This window comes from Dreissena polymorpha, chromosome 15, assembly GCF_020536995.1.
Source record: "Dreissena polymorpha isolate Duluth1 chromosome 15, UMN_Dpol_1.0, whole genome shotgun sequence".
Taxonomy (NCBI): domain Eukaryota; kingdom Metazoa; phylum Mollusca; class Bivalvia; order Myida; family Dreissenidae; genus Dreissena; species Dreissena polymorpha.
The window spans coordinates 13,299,071-13,322,869 of NC_068369.1; the positions used below are offsets into that span (position 1 = coordinate 13,299,071).

The 23,799-nt window shown below is 35.9% G+C and overlaps 1 protein-coding gene and 1 long non-coding RNA gene across 5 annotated transcripts; one reads left to right on the plus strand and one right to left on the minus strand.

Moving 5' to 3' along the window:
- Window positions 1–71: 71 nt before the first annotated feature.
- LOC127860189 (CD63 antigen-like) lies at window positions 72–9,715 on the minus strand. Of its 2 annotated transcripts, XM_052398078.1 has the most exons (8): window positions 9,440–9,704; window positions 7,590–7,727; window positions 6,906–7,034; window positions 6,276–6,350; window positions 5,448–5,555; window positions 3,939–4,154; window positions 2,265–2,348; window positions 72–558 (listed from the first exon to the last, which is right to left on the minus strand). In XM_052398078.1, the coding sequence occupies exons 1-8, from the start codon at window positions 9,497–9,499 to the stop codon at window positions 493–495; spliced, it is 876 nt and encodes a 291-aa protein (XP_052254038.1). In that variant the 5' UTR covers window positions 9,500–9,704; the 3' UTR covers window positions 72–492. The 2 variants fall into 2 exon arrangements, with proteins under 2 accessions (XP_052254038.1, XP_052254039.1); XM_052398079.1 differs by lacking the exon at window positions 6,906–7,034 and having other exon boundaries at window positions 9,440–9,715.
- Window positions 1,055–1,657, plus strand: LOC127860191 (uncharacterized). 3 transcript variants are annotated; one of them, XR_008039627.1, is made up of 4 exons: window positions 1,055–1,076; window positions 1,182–1,251; window positions 1,357–1,461; window positions 1,532–1,657. It is a non-coding gene; the product is annotated as an uncharacterized LOC127860191 (long non-coding RNA). The 3 variants fall into 3 exon arrangements; XR_008039626.1 differs by lacking the exon at window positions 1,055–1,076 and having other exon boundaries at window positions 1,140–1,251; XR_008039628.1 differs by lacking the exon at window positions 1,055–1,076 and having other exon boundaries at window positions 1,147–1,251; window positions 1,322–1,461.
- Window positions 9,716–23,799: the final 14,084 nt, after the last annotated feature.

Here is a 23,799-nt window from a genome sequence, read left to right on the forward strand (position 1 = left end):
TAATTTAGCCAATGCTTTGTTGTTATTTTTTGTAAATGAAATTTAACAACCCACAATGAAGCAATATCACGTTCAGTTAGTTATTGTTTAATAAAACACATGTACGAACAATTGATTATAATGTTTTGGACAAAATTACATTATTTAAATTTCATCAAAGCATATAGTAGACTATGTTAAAATACGTTAATAAAAAAGGTTATATAAATGGTACAAACACTATAATTATATATGATACTCCGAGACTATGAACTTCATTTGGAAAATTGTTTTCATACACTCGTTCATTTTGAAAGTTTTTTTAGCAGTGCTTTATATTTAAATGGTTTTAACTTACTAAATAATAATAAAGTCGCGCTTATTGTGACTCTAAACTCTCGAATTATTGCTGTCTCATTTGTTAACTGGATTTGTTTTGCTTTAAATCATGTGTCTTAGCTGTTTCTTATGCACTTTCTGGTAACGGCTCCAGGCTTCTACGTCCATTTCTTTCTAGGGGCCGACTTTGTTCGGGGAGAGGTCCTTGATGATACAAATCGTCAGAATAAGAAGGATCAACTGTAATCAAAACCGATCATAACATTGCGAAATATTAAATCGTGTTCCGAGAAAACTGAGCATAATGCATGTGCGTAAATTGTCGTCCAAGATTAGCCTGTGCAATCCACACAGGCTAATCAGGGACGACACTTTCCGCCAAAATTGGATTTTTAAGAAGAGAACTCATTTTAACGAAAAATGTCATAAAAGTGACGTTCCTGATTAGCCTGTGTAGGCTGCACAGACTAATCTGGGTCGACACTTTACGCACGTGCATTACACCCAGTTTTCTCAGAACACGACGCATATCAATTTCATTATATTAAAATATATTCATTAAAATAAGCTTCGCTCTGAGAGAGCGGGGCTTAATCTATGTGTATACTGTCATCCAAGGTATGTGCACAGGCTAATCAGGGACGACATCCCAGGTATGTGCACAGGCTAATCAGGGACGACATCTCAGGTATGTGCACAGGCTAATCAGGGACGACATCCCAGGTATGTGCAGAGGCTAATCAGGGACGACATCTCAGGTATGTGCACAGGCTAATCAGGGACGACATCCCAGTTATGTGCACAGGCTAATCAGGGACGACATCTCATGTATGTGCACAGGCTAATCAGGGACGACATCCCAGGTATGTGCACAGGCTAATCAGGGACGACATCTCAGGTATGTGCACAGGCTAATCAGGGACGACATCCCAGGTATGTGCACAGGCTAATCAGGGACGACATCTCAGGTATGTGCACAGGCTAATCAGGGACGATATCCCAGGTATGTGCACAGGCTAATCAGGGACGACATCTCAGGTATGTGCACAGGCTAATCAGGGACGACATCCCAGGTATGTGCACAGGCTAATCAGGGACGACATCTCAGGTATGTGCACAGGCTAATCAGGGACGACATCTCAGGTATGTGCACAGGCTAATCAGGGACGACATCCCAGGTATGTACACAGGCTAATCAGGGACGACATCTCAGGTATGTGCACAGGCTAATCAGGGACGACATCTCAGGTATGTGCACAGGCTAATCAGGGACGACACATTCTGCCTAGACTGGATTTATTCTAAGAAGATACTTCCTATAAACGAAACATACTATACAGCGGAACATATATATATAAGAGGAAACCAGTTTTCACTGAGTTCCGAATGACATCTTATAAAATACGCACAAATCTCAATCTGAATAATGAACTCAATTCAAGCGGGTCATTTATGCTGATAGAGATTACAGGTGTCGGATCATTCATGACGTCATGGATGTCGTGTAAAAAAATGGCGTCACAGATGTCGCGTCAGTCATGGCGTCCCAGGTTTCGGGTAAAAATAATTGCATAACTGATGTCGGATCAATAATTGCGTTACAGTGTTCGCGTCAATGTTGGCGTCACAGAAGTTAGGTCAATGATGGCGAGCTGAAAGAAAGTTTGCTAGAATTGGTGTGATGGAATGCATTACTTTAGTAATTGTTTGCAAATAAACAAAAAAATCCGTTTAAATCTTGTGAACAGCATTAATATTCCTTTGCAGTTAGTCCCCCCTTTGCTTTTGTACATGTATTATAATAACAAATTGTGGTAAAATAATTGAGCCTCGCTCTGGGAAAACGGAGCTTTATGCATGTGCGGACTGCACAGGCTAAAATGGTATGACGCTTAACGTACATGCTTGATGTCACATTTTCCCAAAGCGGAGCTAATAAAATTAACCTGAAATGCTCCTATTCCCGCCAGTGCCCCTATTGCGATCTTCTGATGCTGGTAGATAAGGTCCCATATGCTGTCATAGCAACCCTGCAGCGACCAGAAATGGAAAATAACCTCGTGCCAAAATAGGGTATAGATAATGTTGGCTATCATTTGACGTTAAAAATATGTATGGGTACATGGATGTAGTATAGTGCTATTGATTTGCTGAGATCAGTTATGACAACTAGTATAACATGTTAACAAGATATCTTTATGGTTGAATAAGAACATCGGTATGTTGTTGCTGGCTGTATATGGCTTTTATTTATTTAATGGAAACTGTTCATCAATATAGTAGTCCGAACGCCAAACTGATATCATGTTAAACCGCCTTTTCGTGTCAATATAACTTGAGTACTGTTTAACCGCTATTTCGTATGAATACAGCTTTGGTAATATTGAACACACGTTCGTGTCAACATAGCTCTACTAATGTTGCCAAGCACTTATGTGTCAACACAACGTTGTTATTATTAATATCACGTTTTTGTATACACAACTTTGATACTATTTAACAGCTATTTCATATCAACACAACTTCGGTACTGTTTAACAGCACTTTTATATCAACACAACTTTTGTATTGGTTAAGAGCACTTTCATGTCATCACAACTTTGATACTGTTAAACAGAACTTTCATATCAACACAACTTTGATACTGTTAAACAGAACTTTCATATCAACACAACTTTGATAATGTTAAACAGAACTTTCACTTTCATATCAACACAACTTTGGTTCTGTTTAAAGGGGCCTTTTCACAGATTTTGGCATTTTTTAACTTATTCATTAAATGCTTTATATCGATAAATGTAAACATTGGATCGTAAAAGCTCCAGTAAAAAATCAAGAATAAAATTAAAAAAAGGAAAAGAACATTGCCCGGACCAGGTTTCGAACCAGTGACCCCTGGAGTCCTGCCAGAGTCCTGAAGTAAAAACGCTTTAGCCTACTGAGCTATTCCGCCGAGTACACATACATGATGTATTTTATACCTTATATAAGCAATCTTCGTAGTTTCACAAAATTTAACGACAAAAACAGAACTCTCCAAATTATTCAATCGTTTCGCGTTGCAACGCTTTATAATTTTTAGGTTTTAAAATCGTCAAAAGATGCATATAATGGCTATATTAGACCATGGTAAATGTTCAGTATTACTGTTTCCTCACAAATATCATAACTAAAACGAAAATTTGCGAATCTGAAACAACTTTTTTCAATTTTGTCAATTTACCAAAGCGTGAAAAGATCCCTTTAATATCACTTTCATATCAACACAACTTTGGTACTGTTTAACCAGGTTATTCTCAAATGAAAATTTAAGTCCAAAATGACAGATTTAATTCCGTTTGAGATTATTTTAGCTGCTGCAAGGATTTTCAACAGCAAATCAATCATGTGATCCTGAGATTAAACTACACTGACCTTTTTTAAGTAAAAACTCCCCACTATAAAACAATCGATTAGATAAAATACCCTTTGACAAAAATCATTTAAAAGTGATAATAAACTTACATTGGAAACTTTATAGATATCTCTTGCGCTTGAATAAAATAACTTATCAAAACAATCATTTAGAAAACGACATTATAAAACTAAAAACAGCGCATGCAGTGTATGTGCGTTCTCACCTGATTGTAGTCACATCCGGGACACTCAGCAATCTGTCCAGCCGGTCGATTATTTGTGTTTGGAATGGTTTTGAACCCAGAAGGATCTGCACAGCACAGCACGGGCGCCTCAAGTCGACATGTGACCTGACCTTGACCTTCACTGACGTTCAGCATGTGTTCCCAATTGCTCGTGTTCCGGAAATCAGTTGCGCCGTCCACGCCACAGCATTTCAGCTGAAATATGTTCAAATTTATGCGTGTGTGCATGAATTATTGTCTCCGCCTCACAGTTTTGCGTACTGTTCTATCAGAATCGCACCATCGTCTTTACACTGTTATTGTTTTTGTTTTTGCTGTGTAATGCTGTTTTGGTTTCAGTGTTTGTGTTTCTGTCTGTGTTTGGTGTTGATGTTTTTGTTTGTTGTTTTTGTTTGCGGTATTGGCAATTTCTGCGTCACAGATACCATAGATGTATATATTGCACGTTACAACCGATCTTTTAAACATTTCAGTTGCTCTGCAATTTGGACTTTTAAATTATTTTATTAATCCCATCCAGGTCACAAACTAAACTATTACCCACGAGGGCAATCAGCCTAAAAACATACTGAACTTTTCTCTACTGTGACAATCATCGAGCCTACAAACTGAGCTATTCCCTACCATGACCATCAGCCGGGCTACAAATTGAACTATTTCCTACTCTGACCATCAGCCAGGCTACAAACTGAACTATTCCCTACTATGACAATCAGCCAGGCTACAAACTGAACTATTCCCTACCATGACAACCAGTCAGGCTACAAACTGAAGTATTCCTTACGATGACAATCAGCCAGGCTACAAACTTAAATATTTCCTACTATGACAATCAGCCTGGCTACAAACTGAACTATTCCCTACGATGACGATCAGCCAGGCTACAAACTGAACTATTCCCTACCATGACAAATGACAATCAATCAGGCTACAAACTGGAGTATTCCCTACTATGACAATCAGCCAGGCTACAAACTGAAATATCCCCTATTATGACAATCAGCCAGGCTACAAACTGAAGTATTCCCTACTATGACAATCAGCCAGGCTACAAACTGAACTACTTCCTAATATGACAATCAGCCTGGATACAAACTGAAATATTCCCTAATATTACAATCAGCCAGGCTGCAAACTGAAGTATTCCCTCCTATGACAATCAGCCAGGCTACAAACTGAACTATTACCTAATATGACCATCAGCCTGGATACAAACTGAAATTTTCCCTACTAGGACAATCGACAAGGCTATCAGACCAGCCTAAAAACAAACAGAACTTTTTCCTTCCTATGACCATCAGTCAGGCTACAAACTGATGTTTTCTCTACAATGACCATTAGCCAGGCTACAAACTGATTTTTTCTCTACCATTACCATCAGCCAGGCTACAAACTGATTTTTTTCTCTACCATGACTTTCAGCCTGGATACCAACTGAACTGTTCGAGAAGGGCCATTACCCTTGCTACGAATTGAACAATTGCCTACCAGGGCCATCAGCGCATTCCATCCCAAAGAGAGGGCGCTCATGCTTTTGTCGCCTTCATAGAAGTCGGATATGGACTCCTTCAGAGAAGACTTTATACCGTCATCAATCTGAAAGCATTACAAAATCTGCACTTCAAATATATTTTAATTATTTTATCTTAAACCAACAAAGTTAATGCACTGATTAGTTTTAAATAGTAAAATATGTTTTAAAGTGTGCTTTCATTCCGCAAATGTACATGTTTAGTTTACCATAAATATACCGCTCGGGTCTGATTATTTAAACCACAAAGCTGCGGTTAAAAGAAATTTAACATGTAAACATATTTATCACATGCCATACCCTATTTCCCATGTAATATAACCATAGCATATTAATTTATATTACACATGTGTAATACAACATTTTAAAGCGTTTTCATTGGCTTAGTTTTCGTTTATTGACCAATGGCATTTTGTAATTTTGCTGAAATGACGTTGCAACGTCAAATGACGTCACGAAATGTAAACAACATTCGGGATTTATCATTATTTTTGCGTAAATATTAATTTAATTTGCTCATTTAAAAGCATGCGATGATAAAGATCTGACACTCGTTGTCATATCATACCATATTTTATTAAACTCGTCCAGGAAATTCGTTAGTAAGCTCGCCAAAGGCTCGCTAACTAACAAAAATCCTGAACTCGTTTAATAAAATATGGTATGATATGACAACTCGTGCCAGATCCTATATCTATATTGTTGACACAATCTCTATAATTTTCATTTTTTTGATTTTTTTTTAATCAAAACAAAGCTGTCATTATATTAAAGATTATAATTACCATTGATCTTTTGTTCGTTACTATGACAACGAAGGCTACCTCTCCTAAAATTATCGCTGACAACATGGCTGCATACTAGAAAATACAATGTCAGTATGCAACAGTTTAAAATCTTGATATAATTACGCAAAATAAAAACAAGTTAAGTAAGCATTTGAACGCTAGCCAGAATATTATTTAATGGCAATCTTTAGCATGAAACTGTTTTCGAAGTGGACCAAAAAGAACTCTATTAGAATATGTGGGCATTATCAAAGAGACTTCGACGGTGCTTTTTCGACAGCAATTTGGGCAAGTGTTCAATAAGGCTTCATCAATTGAGACGCGATTACTTATTTCATTGCTGATATCTCCATAAAAATCCTTTAGCCCATGTTTAAAGAACGATATTCTATGTACTTTGGTAAATAAATTATTGGTATTCTATGTACTTTGGTAAATTAAAATTAGTTTAGCGTTTAAACCAAAAATCCCGACGTCGGCATGTTTTAAATGTAATTTCAGTGCAATCGCCATAGACTGCACAGGCTGCACAGGCTAATATGGGATGGCACTTTACGCACATGCATTATGCCCAGTTTTCTCAGAACGCGACTCAAATATCTTGAACATTTTCCAACGCATGATTACAATAACAAGCATCCACTGGGACTTGCAGCAGGTGCCACAATACGCCCATATGACGATCCCGAGCAAGAATGAACCAATCAGAATGAAGGCCGTCGCAGCGCCACCTATGAACTCGGAGATTTTAAAATTCTGAAAATGTAATTTTAAACATGTAATTTTTAATATGTTTAAGTGAACGTTGTGTAATTCAAAAAGAATATATTATTTAATATGTGTTACCGATATTACGATCGTGTCGCCTATAATACGACATTAAATGTGTACTTAAATAAATCAAAACGTACAATTAAAAATTTCGTATTTTGATACTCATACAAGAGGAACGGATGTTATTTTTTCGTCAAAAACTTAAAACTCATCGCTCGAGACGTTCAGAAATAAAGTGCTTAAATTTAGAACATAACTTAAACATTGTCAGGAATAATTAAGCCTGTAATATGGTACGTCTACAAAAATATTATTTAAACTGTTAACACCTAAAACTTGAAAAAAAGAAACATGTCGGTATTATATGTTTTTATTAAATGTTTATCTGTAAAGGCATTAATTACTTAGCCAACATATGTAGAATAAAATGTTTTAGCGTAGACCTACAAAGGAGGCATATGAAATGTTTATGTCTAATTTCTTAAATTCATAATCAATCATATTCCTAATCCCATTTGTTTTCCAGACTTTATTTACCTCAATGTCGACCCCAAGTTGCTCGGGTATTTTCAGCTGTCCCTTCACGAGCCCCATAATGGGCTCCGTTGCCTTGTCAATCAGGTCGGCCTTAAACTTGACGACCACGCCCCCTGCCAGACAAACCAGGCCTATCAGCTGCAATAACACGCGGTTGGTTAATGACAGTCATAAAGTCGTACTTAAATTATATATTAAATCCGCTGAAATAACTCGCATGAAGTCGTACTTGTAGTATACATTATATCCGCTGAAATAACATGAATTAAATCGTACTTGAATTAAACATGATATCCGCCGTAATGACACGCATAAAGCCATACTTGAATTATACATTATATCCGCTGGAATAACACGCATGATGTCGTACTTAAATAATGCATTATATCCGCTGTAATTTCACAAATGAAGTCGTACTTGATTTATAAATTATATCCGCTGATATAACACGCATGAAGTCGTACTTAAATTATACATTATATCCGCTGATATAACACGCATGAAGTCGTACTTGAATTATACATTATATCCACTGAAATAACACGCATGAATTTGTACTTGAATGATACATTTTATCCTCCGTAATGACAGTCATAGAGTCGTACTTGAATTATACATTATATCCGCTGAAAAAACACGCATGAAGTTGTACTTGAATTATAAATTATATCCGCTGAAATAACACGCATGATGACGTACTTAAATTAAGCATTATTTCCGCTGGGATTTCACGCATGAAGGCTTACTTGAATTATACATTATATCCGTTGAAATGAAAAGCATGAAGTCCTACTCGAATTATACATTATAACCGCTGAAATAAAACGCATGCAATTGTACTTGAATTATACATTATATCCGCTGAAATAACACGCATGAAGTCGAACTGTAATAATATATTATATCCGCTGAAATAACACGCACGAAGTCGTGCTTGAATTGTACGTCATATCCGCTGAAATAACACGCATAAAGTTGTACTTGAATTATACATTATATCCGCTGAAATAACACGCATGAAGTCGTACTTGAAGTATACATCATATCCGCTGAAATAACACGCATGAAGTCGAACTTTAATTATACATTATATCCGCTGAAATAACACACATGAAGTCGTGCTTGAATTAAACGTCATATCCGCTGAAATAACACGCATGAAGTTGTACGTGAATTATACGTCATATCCGCTGAAATAACACGCATGAAGTCCTACTTAACATATTTATATATCCGTTGAAATAACACGCATGAAGTTGTACTTGAAGTATACATTATATCCCCTGAAATAACACGCATGAAGTCGTACTTAAATTAAGCATTATATCCGCTGTAATTTCACGCATAAAGTCGCACTTCAATTATACATAATATCCGCTGAAATTAAAAACATGAAGTCCTACTTGAATTATACAAAACATCGGCTGAAATAACACGCATGCAGTTGTACTTGAATTATACGTCATATCCGCTGAAATAACACGCATTAAGTTGTACTTGATTTATACATTTTATCCGCTGAAATAACACGCATTAAGTTGTACTTGATTTATACATTATATCCGCTGAAATAACACGCATGAAGTTGTACTTGAATTAAACATCATATCCGCTGAAATAACACGCATGAAGTTGTACTTGATTTATACATTATATCCGCTGAAATAACACGCATGAAGTTGTACTTGAATTAAACATCATATCCGCTGAAATAACACGCATGAAGTTGTACTTGAAGTATACATTATATCCGCATGAAGTTGTACTTGAAATATGAAAGGAGATTAACTGCCTGTCAAACAAATGAGCGAACTTGCATTGATTAATAAGAAATGCTTTATGTTGCTTACCCCGAACAGTGTGTTAATCAACACAATTAAAGTAGTCCCACAGCTAGTTATGGAACCCATTTTGTGAATCGCTTAACAAGGTTTCGCGAAAAACATCTTAACAAATGTCCGAAAAAAATTCGATCCGCACGGAATTCAGGATATTATTCCAGTTTGTGTGCAAGTGCAAGGAAGTAATCACATTGTTTGTCATCTATAATCAAATGTTTAATGAACAATAAAGATAATTTTGGAACAGCATTTTGCATATAACAAGGATTAGTTTTCATCGATTCTCAAGAATAAATCAGTCAGTCACTGCATAGGTCTGAACGTTAGATTCATTTACTAAATCCCGTATCCATCCGGAGTATGTATATCTGGCATGCGGCTTCCAATATATTGACACTTGGATTTACAAAGTTTCGAAATTTATCACGCGATTTTGATAAAAAAGCTGCGTCTTGTTTGTATAAAGATAACTGATTTAGAACAATCGATGGAGTTACGATGCTCATAGTTTAAGTAAGTCCCTTGCGAACTTGAGCTTTCATATATGATTAAGGCAAAAATTTAAATACACACGAGTACAATACTGCAAGACGGTCATTTCAATTACATATGAGCACAGACTAAACCGGGACGCCACTTTCCTCTTTAACTGGATTTTTGCTAAAAAGAGACTATCTTTAAACGAAAAAAATTATAAAAGCAGAAAGTGTCGTCCCTGATTAGCTGTGCGGACTGCACAGGCTAATCTGGGATGACGCTTTACGCACATGCATTAAATCCCATTTCACAGAGCTGGGCTCATATATAATGAGACAAGCGTTTTGCAAACATGTGTCTTATGTCATATGCGACCATCGTACGTCAAGACAAGCCCACACAATCGCGTTTTCTAGTCAAGAGATACAGGCTAGCTCCTGGTCAGACTACGCGAATGCACTGGCTAGTCTGTGGTCTCATTAGCGGACAGGCTGGCTCCTGGTCAGACTACGCGAATGCACTGGCTAGTCTGTGGTCTCATTAGCGGACAGGCTAGCTCCTGGCCAGACTACGCGAATGCACTGGCTAGTCTGTGGTCTCATTAGCGGACAGGCTAGCTCCTGGCCAGACTACGCGAATGCACTGGCTAGTCTGTGGTCTCATTAGCGGACAGACTAGCTCCTGGCCAGACTACGCGAATGCACTGGCTAGTCTGAATCTACGCTTGCCGCATATCGCATAAGACCCAGCATTCTATTAAAGCATTGGCACACAAACATGACACTGATGGACACATAGATAATTAGATATCCCTCTATGTGTTTATATATTAACCCGTCCATGACCAAACAATAAGCGATCGGTGAGGTGATCACAGCAACGTAAAACAAAACAGTACAGCAGTATTTAATACACTTAATTTGTACACAGTATTCAATTCGGAAATAATTATACGGTTATACTTTTTAAACCTTAAATATTGGTGTTGGTCATTAAATTTAAAACAGTTCTGCTGTGTCATGGAATGCCGAGTATGCTTAACATTAAGTTGAGTTGATACTCGTGTTCCACCTGTTTATAAATCCAATATGAACTGAGCCTTTAGTTGGCTAATCTTTCATCGTGTAAATATAATTTCAGAACAGAAACATATGGGCCGTACTCTGTGAAAAGGCGGTTTAATGCATGAGCGGAAAGTGACATCCCACATTGGCCTGTGCAGTCCACACAGGCTAATCAGGGACAACACTTTACGCTTTTATGATATTTTCTGGTTGAAGAAGGTCTCTTCTTAGCAAAAATCAAGTTTAGGCGGAAAGTGTCGTCCCTGATTAGCCTGTGGTGCACTAAAAGTCTTATATGTGACGACACTTTACGCACATTCATTAAATTAAACCCTCTTTTTACAGAACACGGCCCATATAGAACATGTCAACGCATCGTTGTAATAAACAGGTTATTGTCAGGTTCCTTTGCAACGTTTTGTTTTCAGTTGAAGCGTGGTTGTGATACTTACATGATGCGTACTACGAGCCTTGTTCTGAAAAAACGTAGTCGAATGCATGTGCGTAAAGTGTCTATACAGATTAGCCTGTGTAGTCCGCACAGGCTCATCCGGTTCGACACTTTCCACGTTAATGGTATTTTTCGTTTTAAGGAAGTATCTTAATAACTATAGTGAAAGTTTTGTTTAAGCGGAAAGTGTCGTCCCTTAATAGCCTGTGCCGAAATCACAGGCTAATCTGACAATACAATAGTCTCTAATGTATGCGTAACATGTTTCAATATTAGATTTATTAAACTTATGTATGACTGAACTCTGTTCAGCAACGGAAGCAACAATGAATATGTCGCCATACGAAGAGGCTAATAATTCAAATGAATAATTGTTATCATAAAGTGAATATTTAGTGAAGATGATAAATAGTATCTTGTAATACAGTCAACTATTTCAAACACGCGTGTCGGTGTGTGAAACTTTATTTACACACTTCTTCCAAAAAAACAACTTTGCAGGCTTTAAGCGTTCAGATGTGAACATTTAAACATATGACTGACAAACCGACCATAATAACACATGCTTTTATCAAAATATAAGTCAAAAGTGTTCATTTTAATATATGACTGAGAAACGAACACTTTAACGTTCGCTTAAATAAAAATATACCTCAAAACACTTCACAAAAAACCTAATTACGTACAGGTATATACATGTGCCAGAAGGAGCTCGTTGTACAGTACGTGAAGGTATATACATTTGCCAGAAGGAGCTCGTTGTACAGTACGTGAAGGTATGTACATGTGACAGAAGGAGCTCGTTGTACAGTACGTGAAGGTATATACATGTGACAGAAGGAGCTCGTTGTACAGTACGTGAAGGTATGTACATGTGACAGAAGGAGCTCGTTGTACAGTACGTGAAGGTATGTACATGTGCCAGAAGGAGCTCGTTGTACAGTACGTGAAGGTATATACATGTGACAGAAGGAGCTCGTTGTACAGTACGTGAAGGTATGTACATGTGACAGAAGGAGCTCGTTGTACAGTACGTGAAGGTATGTACATGTGACAGAAGGAGCTCGTTGTACAGTACGTGAAGGTATATACATGTGACAGAAGGAGCTCGTTGTACAGTACGTGAAGGTATATACATGTGACAGAAGGAGCTCGTTGTACAGTACGTGAAGGTATATACATGTGCCAGAAGGAGCTCGTTGTACAGTACGTGAAGGTATATACATGTGACAGAAGGAGCTCGTTGTACAGTACGTGAAGGTATATACATGTGACAGAAGGAGCTCGTTGTACAGTACGTGAAGGTATGTACATGTGCCAGAAGGAGCTCGTTGCCCCTAACTTTACGGCAACATTGACAAGTTTGGTGGTAATCATTTTAACTCATGCGTTCCTTTAATATTTGTTGAAATGACAACATGGTCATCAGGAAAATCGTGCCATATCATAGTTTGTACAGAACCCGTGTTGGGCTTACTTAAGGATTAAACATACAAGCATGCATGCATTTAGGATAACACAGCGAGTCTACATCGACGTGTTCTATCTTTAGAGATGCCTCGAGCAAGCAGTTATTGTTCAGGATAGATTTTATATATTGATTTTGCATTCCAAGTGGGACAGTTATATCTTAAATGAAATGTCAATAAAATCACACGAATGAGATATAAACAAAATACGTATGTGGACTTTTTCCTGCTGATATACATAAATGGAATGACGTCATTTAGGTACAAAAAGAGTGATAGGGTACTGTCTTATCGTTTTTTATTTGTCATAACACTACTATGAATTGCCCGGTATCGACCGGTGCCTTATATATGAGTCGTGTTCTGAAAAAAACTGGGCTTAATGCATGTGCGTAAAGTGTCGTCCCATATTAGCCTATGCAGTCCGCACAGGCTAATCAAAGAAGACACTTTCCGCTTGAATGGTATTTTTAGTTTCAAGGAAGTCCCTCCTTACCAAAAATCAAGTTTATGCGGAAAGTGTCGTCCCTGATTAGCCTGTGCGGACTGCACAGGTTAATCTGGGACGACACTTTACTCACATGCATTGTGCCAATTTTTGTCAAAACGCGACTCATATTTTTATTATACAACAACCACGATTCGATTACTTATTATCATTTAACGAGCAATATCATTCTAAAATAATAAAAAAAGTAACAACGCTCACAACTGTTACAATATAAGCTTTTGGTGAAACCATTAAACAGATTTAATAGCAATCGAACATGCACTAAATAAGTGTCCATTTTTGGTCGCTCAGTATGATTTATATCAAACCATTGCTATGGTAGCTGGTTAACACATGTATCTTATCGAGAACCAATAATATGATCGTTAAACCTATGTAATATTAATCCATCCCCGAATACGACCCGTTTTGATTTTCAGTAGAATAAAGAAAATGAAGGTTGTATTTTTACAACCATTATCAACTCGTCAGAAAAATTATAAAACAAATATGTTTTTCAATCAGAGTGACTTAAGAAAATAATGGAAGACAAAACAAAAAAATATATTGTTTGCGCACAACCTTTGTACGAGAAAACCACACGTACTGCCACTCTGTCCAGAATGCGAATAGGTTATCAATGAACGATGTAAATGCAGCTTGGTAACTAATAGTCTCAAACATTAATTTGATAATTTCAAGATGATATCCTAAGCTGTTTGGAGGCGACGCACGAAATCGCGGTGGTATGAATAAAATGATATAACTATTTTGCCCCTGGTTAGAGGTATTATTATTGTATTTATTTATACACTTAAATTTAAGCACATTTTATCTCTATCATATTTCTGAGACACAATGAATCAACTATAACATGAAAATATCTGCTGAAAATATATGAAGGGTAGATATACCCTTCTTCACTATAATTCATCTGTGTTTGAGTTAGATGCACCCAGAGAGCAAAGAGGAGTTCAAAACAAATGCTTCGAGATGTAAGGCTGTAGGATCGTATGTATCAAAGAGAAATGTGCCATGCTTAATGCATCTCACTCCGTGGGGCATACAATACTTAGCATTGTTATAATTATGTTATAAACAGACCAGAATATAATTTGTATAATAGACTTAGAAAAAGTTGATCGTCAAAAAATGCAATACACATAAGCAAATACGATGTGATAGGTACAAAACGCATTAAATGAAAACATATTTAACAGTTTTTAGTTTTAGTTTCAGTTTATTAGCAGAATCAGCTAATACATGCCTTTGGCCAGAAACTAAACAAATATACAAAAAGACGATCAAACTAATAAATTACTTAACAAAGATCATACCGCATAGATATAGTCCAGTCAATCTACACTTTGACCTCAAACTAATTGCAACATAATTTCTGAGTGCGTAAATATGTTGATTAAAGCATTACATTATTCATATAAAAAGTCTAGAAAAATCCATGTGGGGGGAAGTTATAAAATTTATGATTTTATTTTAGTAATTTTAAAATATATTTTGTGAAACGTCTGGCGTACCGTAGATCTACACACAAATAGCATCGTCTGCATTTGATCGGTAAGCCGTGGGTTTCGATAATTTCTTAAAAGCCGGTAAATTGTATATAATGGACTATTTTGAATGAGAAAGGTTAGTCAATCAATATATATTTTATTTTTATCCCACTTTTACAGCGAAATGGGTTGATTAAAGCCCCGTTGATTAAATTTCATCTATAATCAACGGCAAGGCTATAATCAATGGCACGAAATGACGTCATCAACTGCCGAACCGGGACTACTTTTTCCCACGCACCTCGTCACCTGTATTTGCCAAGTGCATCAATAATAAAAACAATCTCAAATGTTTGTCAATCTTAATGACCTTAAAACAAAGGAAAGTAGCAAAAAACGAGTTTTTTGTCATTTATTGTCATTAAAACCTAGTATTAGGTAAATTTAACACTATGCAAATAGGTTCTGTTGTTGTTGCTCCCCTTTGAAGAAGTCAGTTCGAGTTGCTCCCCTTTGACCGTAGAAAACAATCGTCTGGACCAAGAAATCCTGTGTTCATTTACAAGATGTACTCGGATATGCGTCCATCTGATTTTTCTTTAAAGCATCTTTTCTACCTGGCAATACGCACAAATGACACTGCATCCCGGTGATTCTTGCGTCAACAATTGGGTGTCAACAAGTTAGGTTGAAGGCCATGGCAAAAGACGCCGGCTTTCTCAAGCACAAGAGAATAACGAACCACTCAGTTCGCAAATTCCTGGTCCAAAAACTTCGAAATGCAAACATTCCACCCACTGAAACCATGGCCATAACAGGGCACAAAAATGTCCAGTCCATAACCAATTATTCCAACATATCTGTTGAACAGCAGCAAAAGTGTTCATTCTTGCTCAGTCCAGTAAATGTAACAATCCAACAGATTCCGCTTGTTCACCTTCACGCACTGAAACTATGGCCGAAATGCAGCCTAGACAACCGATGTCTACCGTCGAACAAGTTGATCTTGATGTTCGCCCCACCCAGTCACTTCACTTGCAAATGTCTTTCTCTAGTTCGAACAACTTTGCCTCACAATTCTTTGGTGCCACTTTCAACATTCAAAATGTTAATGTATATAATTAGCTTAAATCCAAGTAATCTTTGTTATTTTGTCACGAAATAACCACATATTATAACAAAGAAGGAAATATTGTGCACCTCGTGATCGACTCGATAGTTTGATATCGAAAGTGAATTGTGTGTGGTGTTAGGCTACGTTGTAAACAAATGTAGTTCCTTGTGTATAACAACTTAATGCCATATTGATATCATAAAACTTAAAGATTTGCAATTCAATATGATTAAAATTGTAATAAATAACGCTCGACACTTTGTTACAGAACGATATTCTGATTAAAAAAAATGATTATTTGATCAGCGGTTATTTTTGGAACGCGGAGTAATACACTGACCTTGGTTACACTACAGTCATTATCAAAGTACGACAAACACTCATGAAAACTTATTTTGTTTAAATAAAAATAGTTTACTGAATAAAAAGTGGGATAAATAGAATAATAGGTTAGTGTTGATTATAGATCAGGTTTATCATGCTCGGCACGAAAACGAAAAAGCACTCGCCAAGGCTCGTGCTTTTTGTTTTCTAAGCCTCGCATGATAAACCTGATCTATAATCAACACTAACCTATTATTCTCTATATATTATAGCGCATACAGGTTTTAACGGTGCAGAATGTCCGTAAACGAAAAATGAAATGTGTTTTCGAGTTTCATATTGATGACAATCTAAAAAAATAATAAAAAGAATGTATCGTTTCAAAAAAGAAGCTTCAATCATTCCTTTTGTGTTTTGTGTCATATTTCTTCTCTACGTGTCATTATATTATGATTTTGATTATAAAGCTATTTGCCTGTATTGAAAAAGCGGTGGAGAGAAAAACAAAAAAAATAAAAATCTTTTGTTAGATCTATTTAACTTTCGCTAGAACAAAATTGTCAAAACCTGCTCTAAATTATTATAATAAAAAGTTTGAGGGTTTTTGTATTATATGTATACACGTTTTTGTCTCATTTCAGTATGTCCAGTAACAAGGAACTGTGCATGTGCATAATTTGCAACATCTGTATAGACAATGCAAAAAAACAGCAAAGCTTACAGACAAATGGTGCAGTTCGATAAACGGAGCAAGAAAAAATAATGTGATACCATACTTTACAGACCCGGTCAGTTCGTTCATGTGGAATGTAGAAAATAGTATTTTACTGTAATCAAAATATAATTTTTCAGGATGAATAACAGAAGAACCAACAATCTGAATGTAGGGCATCAAGATCCAAACTTGATTCATTAATTTTTTTAAAAAACACTGCTTGTTTTGTTCAGCCGGCAAAATGTATTAAGAAAAAAGCGGTCATGCTGCATTGGCTGTTCGGACTCTGGACTTTCAGAGGACATTTCAAGACATCTGTGAAACAAACATAGATGATTGGGCTGCTGCCTTTCGTTCACGTTTGGAAATTGTATCTGAATTGCCAGCAGCAGCGGCAGATGCCGTGTACCGTCTTGAAATGTGCAATATCAATTTCAGAACCAATAAGGCAATTCCTGTCTACTTCCAACAAGAATACCTGGAAAAAAAGCAAGACATTCTCAGGAAGACCAAGAGACGCTGATGCAGGAGACGCATGAAAACAGTTGACTTTTTAAATCGAAATGGGGATAAATAACTATTTTTGACTCTACAGACAAAATGAAGAAAATGTGTGGTGATAAAGCTTATAGAGCTCAATACAATGAACATAGATTGGACGAATATTTTGAGGAATCTGCGATTATAACAGAGATAAATGGCAAACAAAACATCGAAAAATACTACAGCATTAATACTTCATGATTTGTATTGTGCAAAGAGATATGACGATCCTTTTAAAGAAGAAAATGAAACTTTTTGAAAGCAGTAGCAAAGCTTTTCAGTAATGATTTAAAGACTGCTTATACAGACAAAACTGATTTGTGTATCCACATCCAGATGTGCTTTAATTTGTTGCATTTACCGGGCATTGTTATATAAAAGTATGTTCAATAGGACAAGCTATCATGCAGGCAGCCCGTCAAATGTCGGTCCTTTGCCCTTTGCATTAAGGACTAAGTGTTCAGTTGCTCTATCACTATGCTTCAAAGTATCGACCGGTAATTGATATTTTTAATAGTGTGTGCTTCTGTTTTTCTTACTCCGAAGTTTGAAACAAGTGCTGCAAATGCTAATAACACAGATATAAACAGTTTCCTAACGGATGTGTATACACAGTATGTAGCAGACAATGTATATCATAGTCTTAGAATACTTGATGGTAATAATACCTTTCATTGTATTGGTCTTGTAGCATGCGTTACCCTGGGGAAACGTTGGTTATACACCTATCAAACAGATCGCAGTATCAGCTGAGGAACATTGACGTTTATTTTTACCGACTGCCAGAAGGTCAAAATCACCCGTTACATTCGCAGATTTGACAACATTAACACCATTAAAGGTGACTGACACTGGTTCTAAGATTATGTTTCGTTCACAAATACCGGTACTTGGCCGCGATTAGTAGCAAGTTTAATGCAAATGGTGAGAAAGGGAGATTTTCCTGAAAAAGCTTCTGGTGTATTTTTACCAATGATGAACCCAGGTGATATGTTATGTATTTACACTACATTATCCTTTGTCAGCAAGCATGCTTTCAAGAATGAACAACCTGCTATGAGTGCTATCGTTACCTTCAGATCAGCGATTGAATTGAAAAGCGTTCCAACTAATATGCAATGAAAACGACAAAAGTCTCCTCAAAGGTATTCTCGTGTGATTTGGTGGTTGTTATTGTATGACTGACCTTGGTATCGGTCAGCTTATATCAGGCTCAGATTGAAATTAGTTATAGGAGACAGTATTCTGCTTGTAATGAACTTGTTGATTTGTACGAGAAGCTTGTTTCTGGTCAAATTGACTTTAATCCGTCTACAGCAATAGGTTTTTAGATGAAATCTACACATCCTTCCAAAAATATAAAGTAGTAATTTCAAAACATTCAACAGCTGCACTTTGGCTACAATATTTTGAAATGGTAAATCTTGTAAGATCAAACATTTAGCAGAGCAGATGTAGGAGTGGATTCGTAAGGAATCAACACTTGACCCAGTATATTAGGGTTTGGCAAAAGTACAGGATAATCTCGTACCTATAAAGACCGATATCCAGGTTGCTCCTGAAAACTTTTCAAAATAATCTGGTGTGAATGTAAGCAGAATTGTGACTCGAAAAGGTGAACATGTATGAAAACTGGACTCGAATGCTCCACTGCTTGCGGTCAATGTAAGGGTAAAAGTTGTTCGAACAACACACAATTCATAAACTCGGATTCGGAATAGTTTTTGTTGAAAGACATGTATACTAGATTACTAAACTGCATAACTAAAGCACTGGCAGTTTTGTACTCAGGATCAGTTTTGAAGAAAACATGCAAAAGAATTTGGTCTATTTCAAGAATTACCCGAAAGGCATATACAATATCTCCGACGACTATTAGTTTGGATCTATGGTGTTCAAAGTCTTATTTATATGGTTGATCAGATATTCTTATTTACGCTTTTGTGCTGTGTTCTTGTAAATAATGTATTACGTGCATATTGCAATGTGTTCTTGTAGATATATTATTTTGGGTCATTTAATGTTTAGAGTTGTACACTATAAAATAGTATGATACCTTTCAAACGGATAATACATCTAGGAATTAACAGTATTCCAAGTTAGACGGCATGAACTTCACTGACTTGTAAATTAAACAGACTGAGGTTTTATTTTGGGTAATTGGGTATTTCATTTCTATCAACCCTCAAATAAGGTAAACTTGGAAACGAATGATCTTAAATTACAAAGTCTTGTTTTTATTACATTTTTTTCCAAATATTTTTGTCATTGGATTTATCTTATACGTCCCTGAAACAATAATGACTTAAAGGAGACAATATAAGTATTGTTATAAAATGAGAAATTACTTATAATATTTTCGGGTGCTATATGGACAATAGACTTAAAGTTCATGCCCACGAAAGGCAGATATTTGCCTTATTAACTAAATAAATCATCTGCCAAAATTTGCAGCAGGTAATAATGAGTTAAAACAATGATTTAATATATTTAATATATATTTATACAAGTGTTCCGCGGTCGGAGACATTTGCTCCTTACCCAAACGACCGTGACCTTGACTTTTGACCTAGTGACTTGAAAATCAATAGGGGTCATCTTCCAGTCATGATATGAAGTTTCATGATCTTAGGCCTAAGCGTTCTTGAGTTATCATCCGGAAACCATTTGGTAGACGGACCAACAGAGGTACCGTGGACCGACAGACCGACCGACATGTGCAAAACAATATACCCCTTTTTCTTTGAAGGGGGGGGGCATAATAAGCAAAATATTGTAAAAGCATACGATTACTCGTCCACACCATAAAGATTCATTTGGTAAAATAAAAATTATTTAATTAAAAAAAAGATACATCCAAAAAGACATTTATGTTTACGTTCACCGGGCATTGTCTAATTTGTAGATACTGAAATACCCAACCCACGTTTTAACTATTGTTTGGTCAATAACTAATAGTTTGACAATTTTAAGTTTGATTAATAAACTTTAAAATGCATTATTATTGTTTAGTTTATAATTCAAAACATAGTACACCTACAATTGCAGATTTGAAAAAAAAAATACCAAGCACAATCATCAACTATGTGATTGAGTATATTTTTTGTAATTTTCTCCCGTACAGACACTAACTACAACTGATTTATTTTTAGTTTTTCCCTCATTATATTCTTCTAGACTTTTGATATGTTTAAGAGTGGGAGTTGAAGCATCAAAATCAGTCATCATACTTTCTGTTGCAATTTCTTTTAGGTTAAGCCTATTTTTGAGCTAGATTGACTGGACTAATAGATAATTTAATAAATACACACACAATAATGGGTTTCAATCGTTAGATTTATAAAGAAACAACAAAGTAGATAACTAGTAAGGTAATCATTTATGTTCAACATAGCAATATAAATAAATTTAGAAGAATTTCTTAATCATCTAGTGTAACTTCTGGAGATCATAGATGTGAATTTGATGACAAGGTAAACAGTTTTTAATTTATACTAAATTCAAACATCACGAAAATGCGTACATATACATACACAGTGATATTCTGATTCAACCATGTAACTTTTACACAGTTTGCATTTTTTGTTTTCCCTCACAATTTTTTATCACCAGTTTTAATGTCTAATGTGTGCGCACATGGTCTAAATCGTTACAGAGCTTTTTTAAGGCAACACTTATGAACATATTCAATATATTTTCCAAATTAACAATACAACCATTTTGAAAAGAAAATATAAATCGAATGAGCTCGGAGGGTGAACATATTCAATAAACAGTGGCTGACAAACACATATAAAATGTAGCTTCTGCTGCACCAGAAAGAGGGATACCATATGACCAAACGCGATTATTTATTAATAGCAAGAAACCAATGCCAATACAATTCACACACGTACAGCAAACGCACAAACATTAACAAAACTGGGATCACCGACCTCCCAGAATTATTCATTGAACATTTAACTGTAAATAAAATTAACGCATAGCAACACGATTCAAACTGTATAGCAATAAAAAAAGAATACATTTTAATCTGATTACCATTTAAGTGCTCTGGTTATATACAGACCAGTATCGCTTCTTACGCATGATTAATAAATACCACAACGAGCATCAGCTACATATCAACAGGCCGTTTCTGTGATCTTGAACTTGATGTATAGACGTAACCATTTTTATTAAACCTTTCCTATAAGGCGTATTAAGTCGTTTAATAAATTTAAACATTATGTTTTTTATAGTAATTGTGTTTATACTGTCATTGTTTGTAAGCTGACATATTCTGCATAATAGACACGTTTACAGTTTAAGACAATGCATATGAAAACAACGGATGTACAACCCTTAGGACTACGAAAATCTAGTAATGCCCAATTATTTATGAAAAATAACCGAACGCAGTGTCCTCTCGAAGTGGATAAAACATGACCAAATCATAAAACGGGATCGACGAAAACCTAACCGATTAATATTTAATCAAAGTACTGACAGTACTGGTGTGACGATGCTTTTGAAGAGGATTGATATAAAAGCTTCTAATTAAGTGTATCTACATCACCACAATTGTGTATGTGGGTACGCAAATTTTGGATAGGAAAAAAATGGGTACGAAAATTTTGGGTACAAAAATTATGCCAAAAAAAGTACGTGCAAAGATTTGGTTACGAAAAAAAAATTGGGTAGGAAAAAAAATGGGTACGAAAAAAAATTTGGTTTCGAGCAAAAATTTGGGTATGAAAAAAAAATTGGGTACGAAAAAAATTGGGTACGAAAAATGTAGAGAACAAAAAAAATGGGGGGTACGGGGAAGTAGTACCCGTGGGGAACTTGATCCTTTCAGCGAAACTGGGAGGCGGGTTACATTCTCGATCAAATATAACAAGCAATATCTTTAAAAAGGTATTCGACGTGTATTTTCTGTACTACTTATATTAAAAAACTGTCTGTTACAGTAAAACGTGTGTGGATCATAACATTACGTTTCAGCATATAAATTCAAAACTTGACATGCTCTTTAATTACACCATGCTCTTTAATTCCACATGTATATCATACCAAACTTAATATTTCGTTGTTTCCTTTCCTAAGTTTATGATGCTATGTGTACGGACGTGATTTCACAATCCCATTTGCATGAACATATACTTTTTCTCTTTTGATTATTTTTCTTTTTCTCTAACTCAATAAGCTTAGGAATGTTTGTTCGTTAAGTACGGCAATAATGTCATGATGATTCCCGATAGAAAGTGAGTATGAGCACATAGTCGTAAGAGCACTTGAATACGGTAGTTCGCCCATGAACACATGGTAAGGTTAACTAAATCTCCGCGATATGACCTAATATGTGTTTAAAACAGCAAACAATATCCAACAAACGAATGAATTGTCAAACAAAGTATGTGCACTGATGTGGCTCTGTAATTTATGTTTGAAAAGTTTATTAAATATGCAAAATGAGAAAGCACGCAGAAGAGCGAGTATCACAGATATGATTTTTTTTTTAAATCAGAGTTTATTTACAGGTCCTACCGGCCTCTTCACGAGGTCTTTGAGGTTCGACCTGCACAGATATGATACGGCTATTATGCTGTCTATATACCATAGTCGCTACAACGTTTACAAATGGCAGGTTCGAAATAATTCGTTTTCTTTACACTCATGATCGCGTTGAAAGTTATTTATACACGTTTTAATTCGCAATTTATTTACTGAATCACGACAAATGTCAAATACAATACAGAAAATGTATAGTTGTTTCATTGATCTATAAACATATAATGGATTGAATATAACTGATTTAAAATTAACGTTTTCAAGGTATTATAAAATCTTTTCCAAGAATATGCTGTCCTATTTATAGCTGAGCTTCCTATACCTTTATCAATGATAATCAGCGAGGTATGCCGATTAGAAAAACCGAGCTATCTCAATCGGACTGGCTCGGTCTTTTACAAAGGTTGCCATTGTGAAGAATTTTTCATGATATGATAACTTAAACGATGCTTCGCAGCATCGTCAAAAATAATAATCGGATATGCGCCTAGTCAAGTCTCCTCGTTTAATGCATTACATCATTGTTTTATGTTTCTTCGTACTGTATACATATTTACAATTTAAACAAATGTTTGGAAAAAAATCGGACCTGTATCAAATGTGTTCTTAAATACAATTGTAGACGATTAAATGTTTGTATTAAAATTGTTTTACGTAA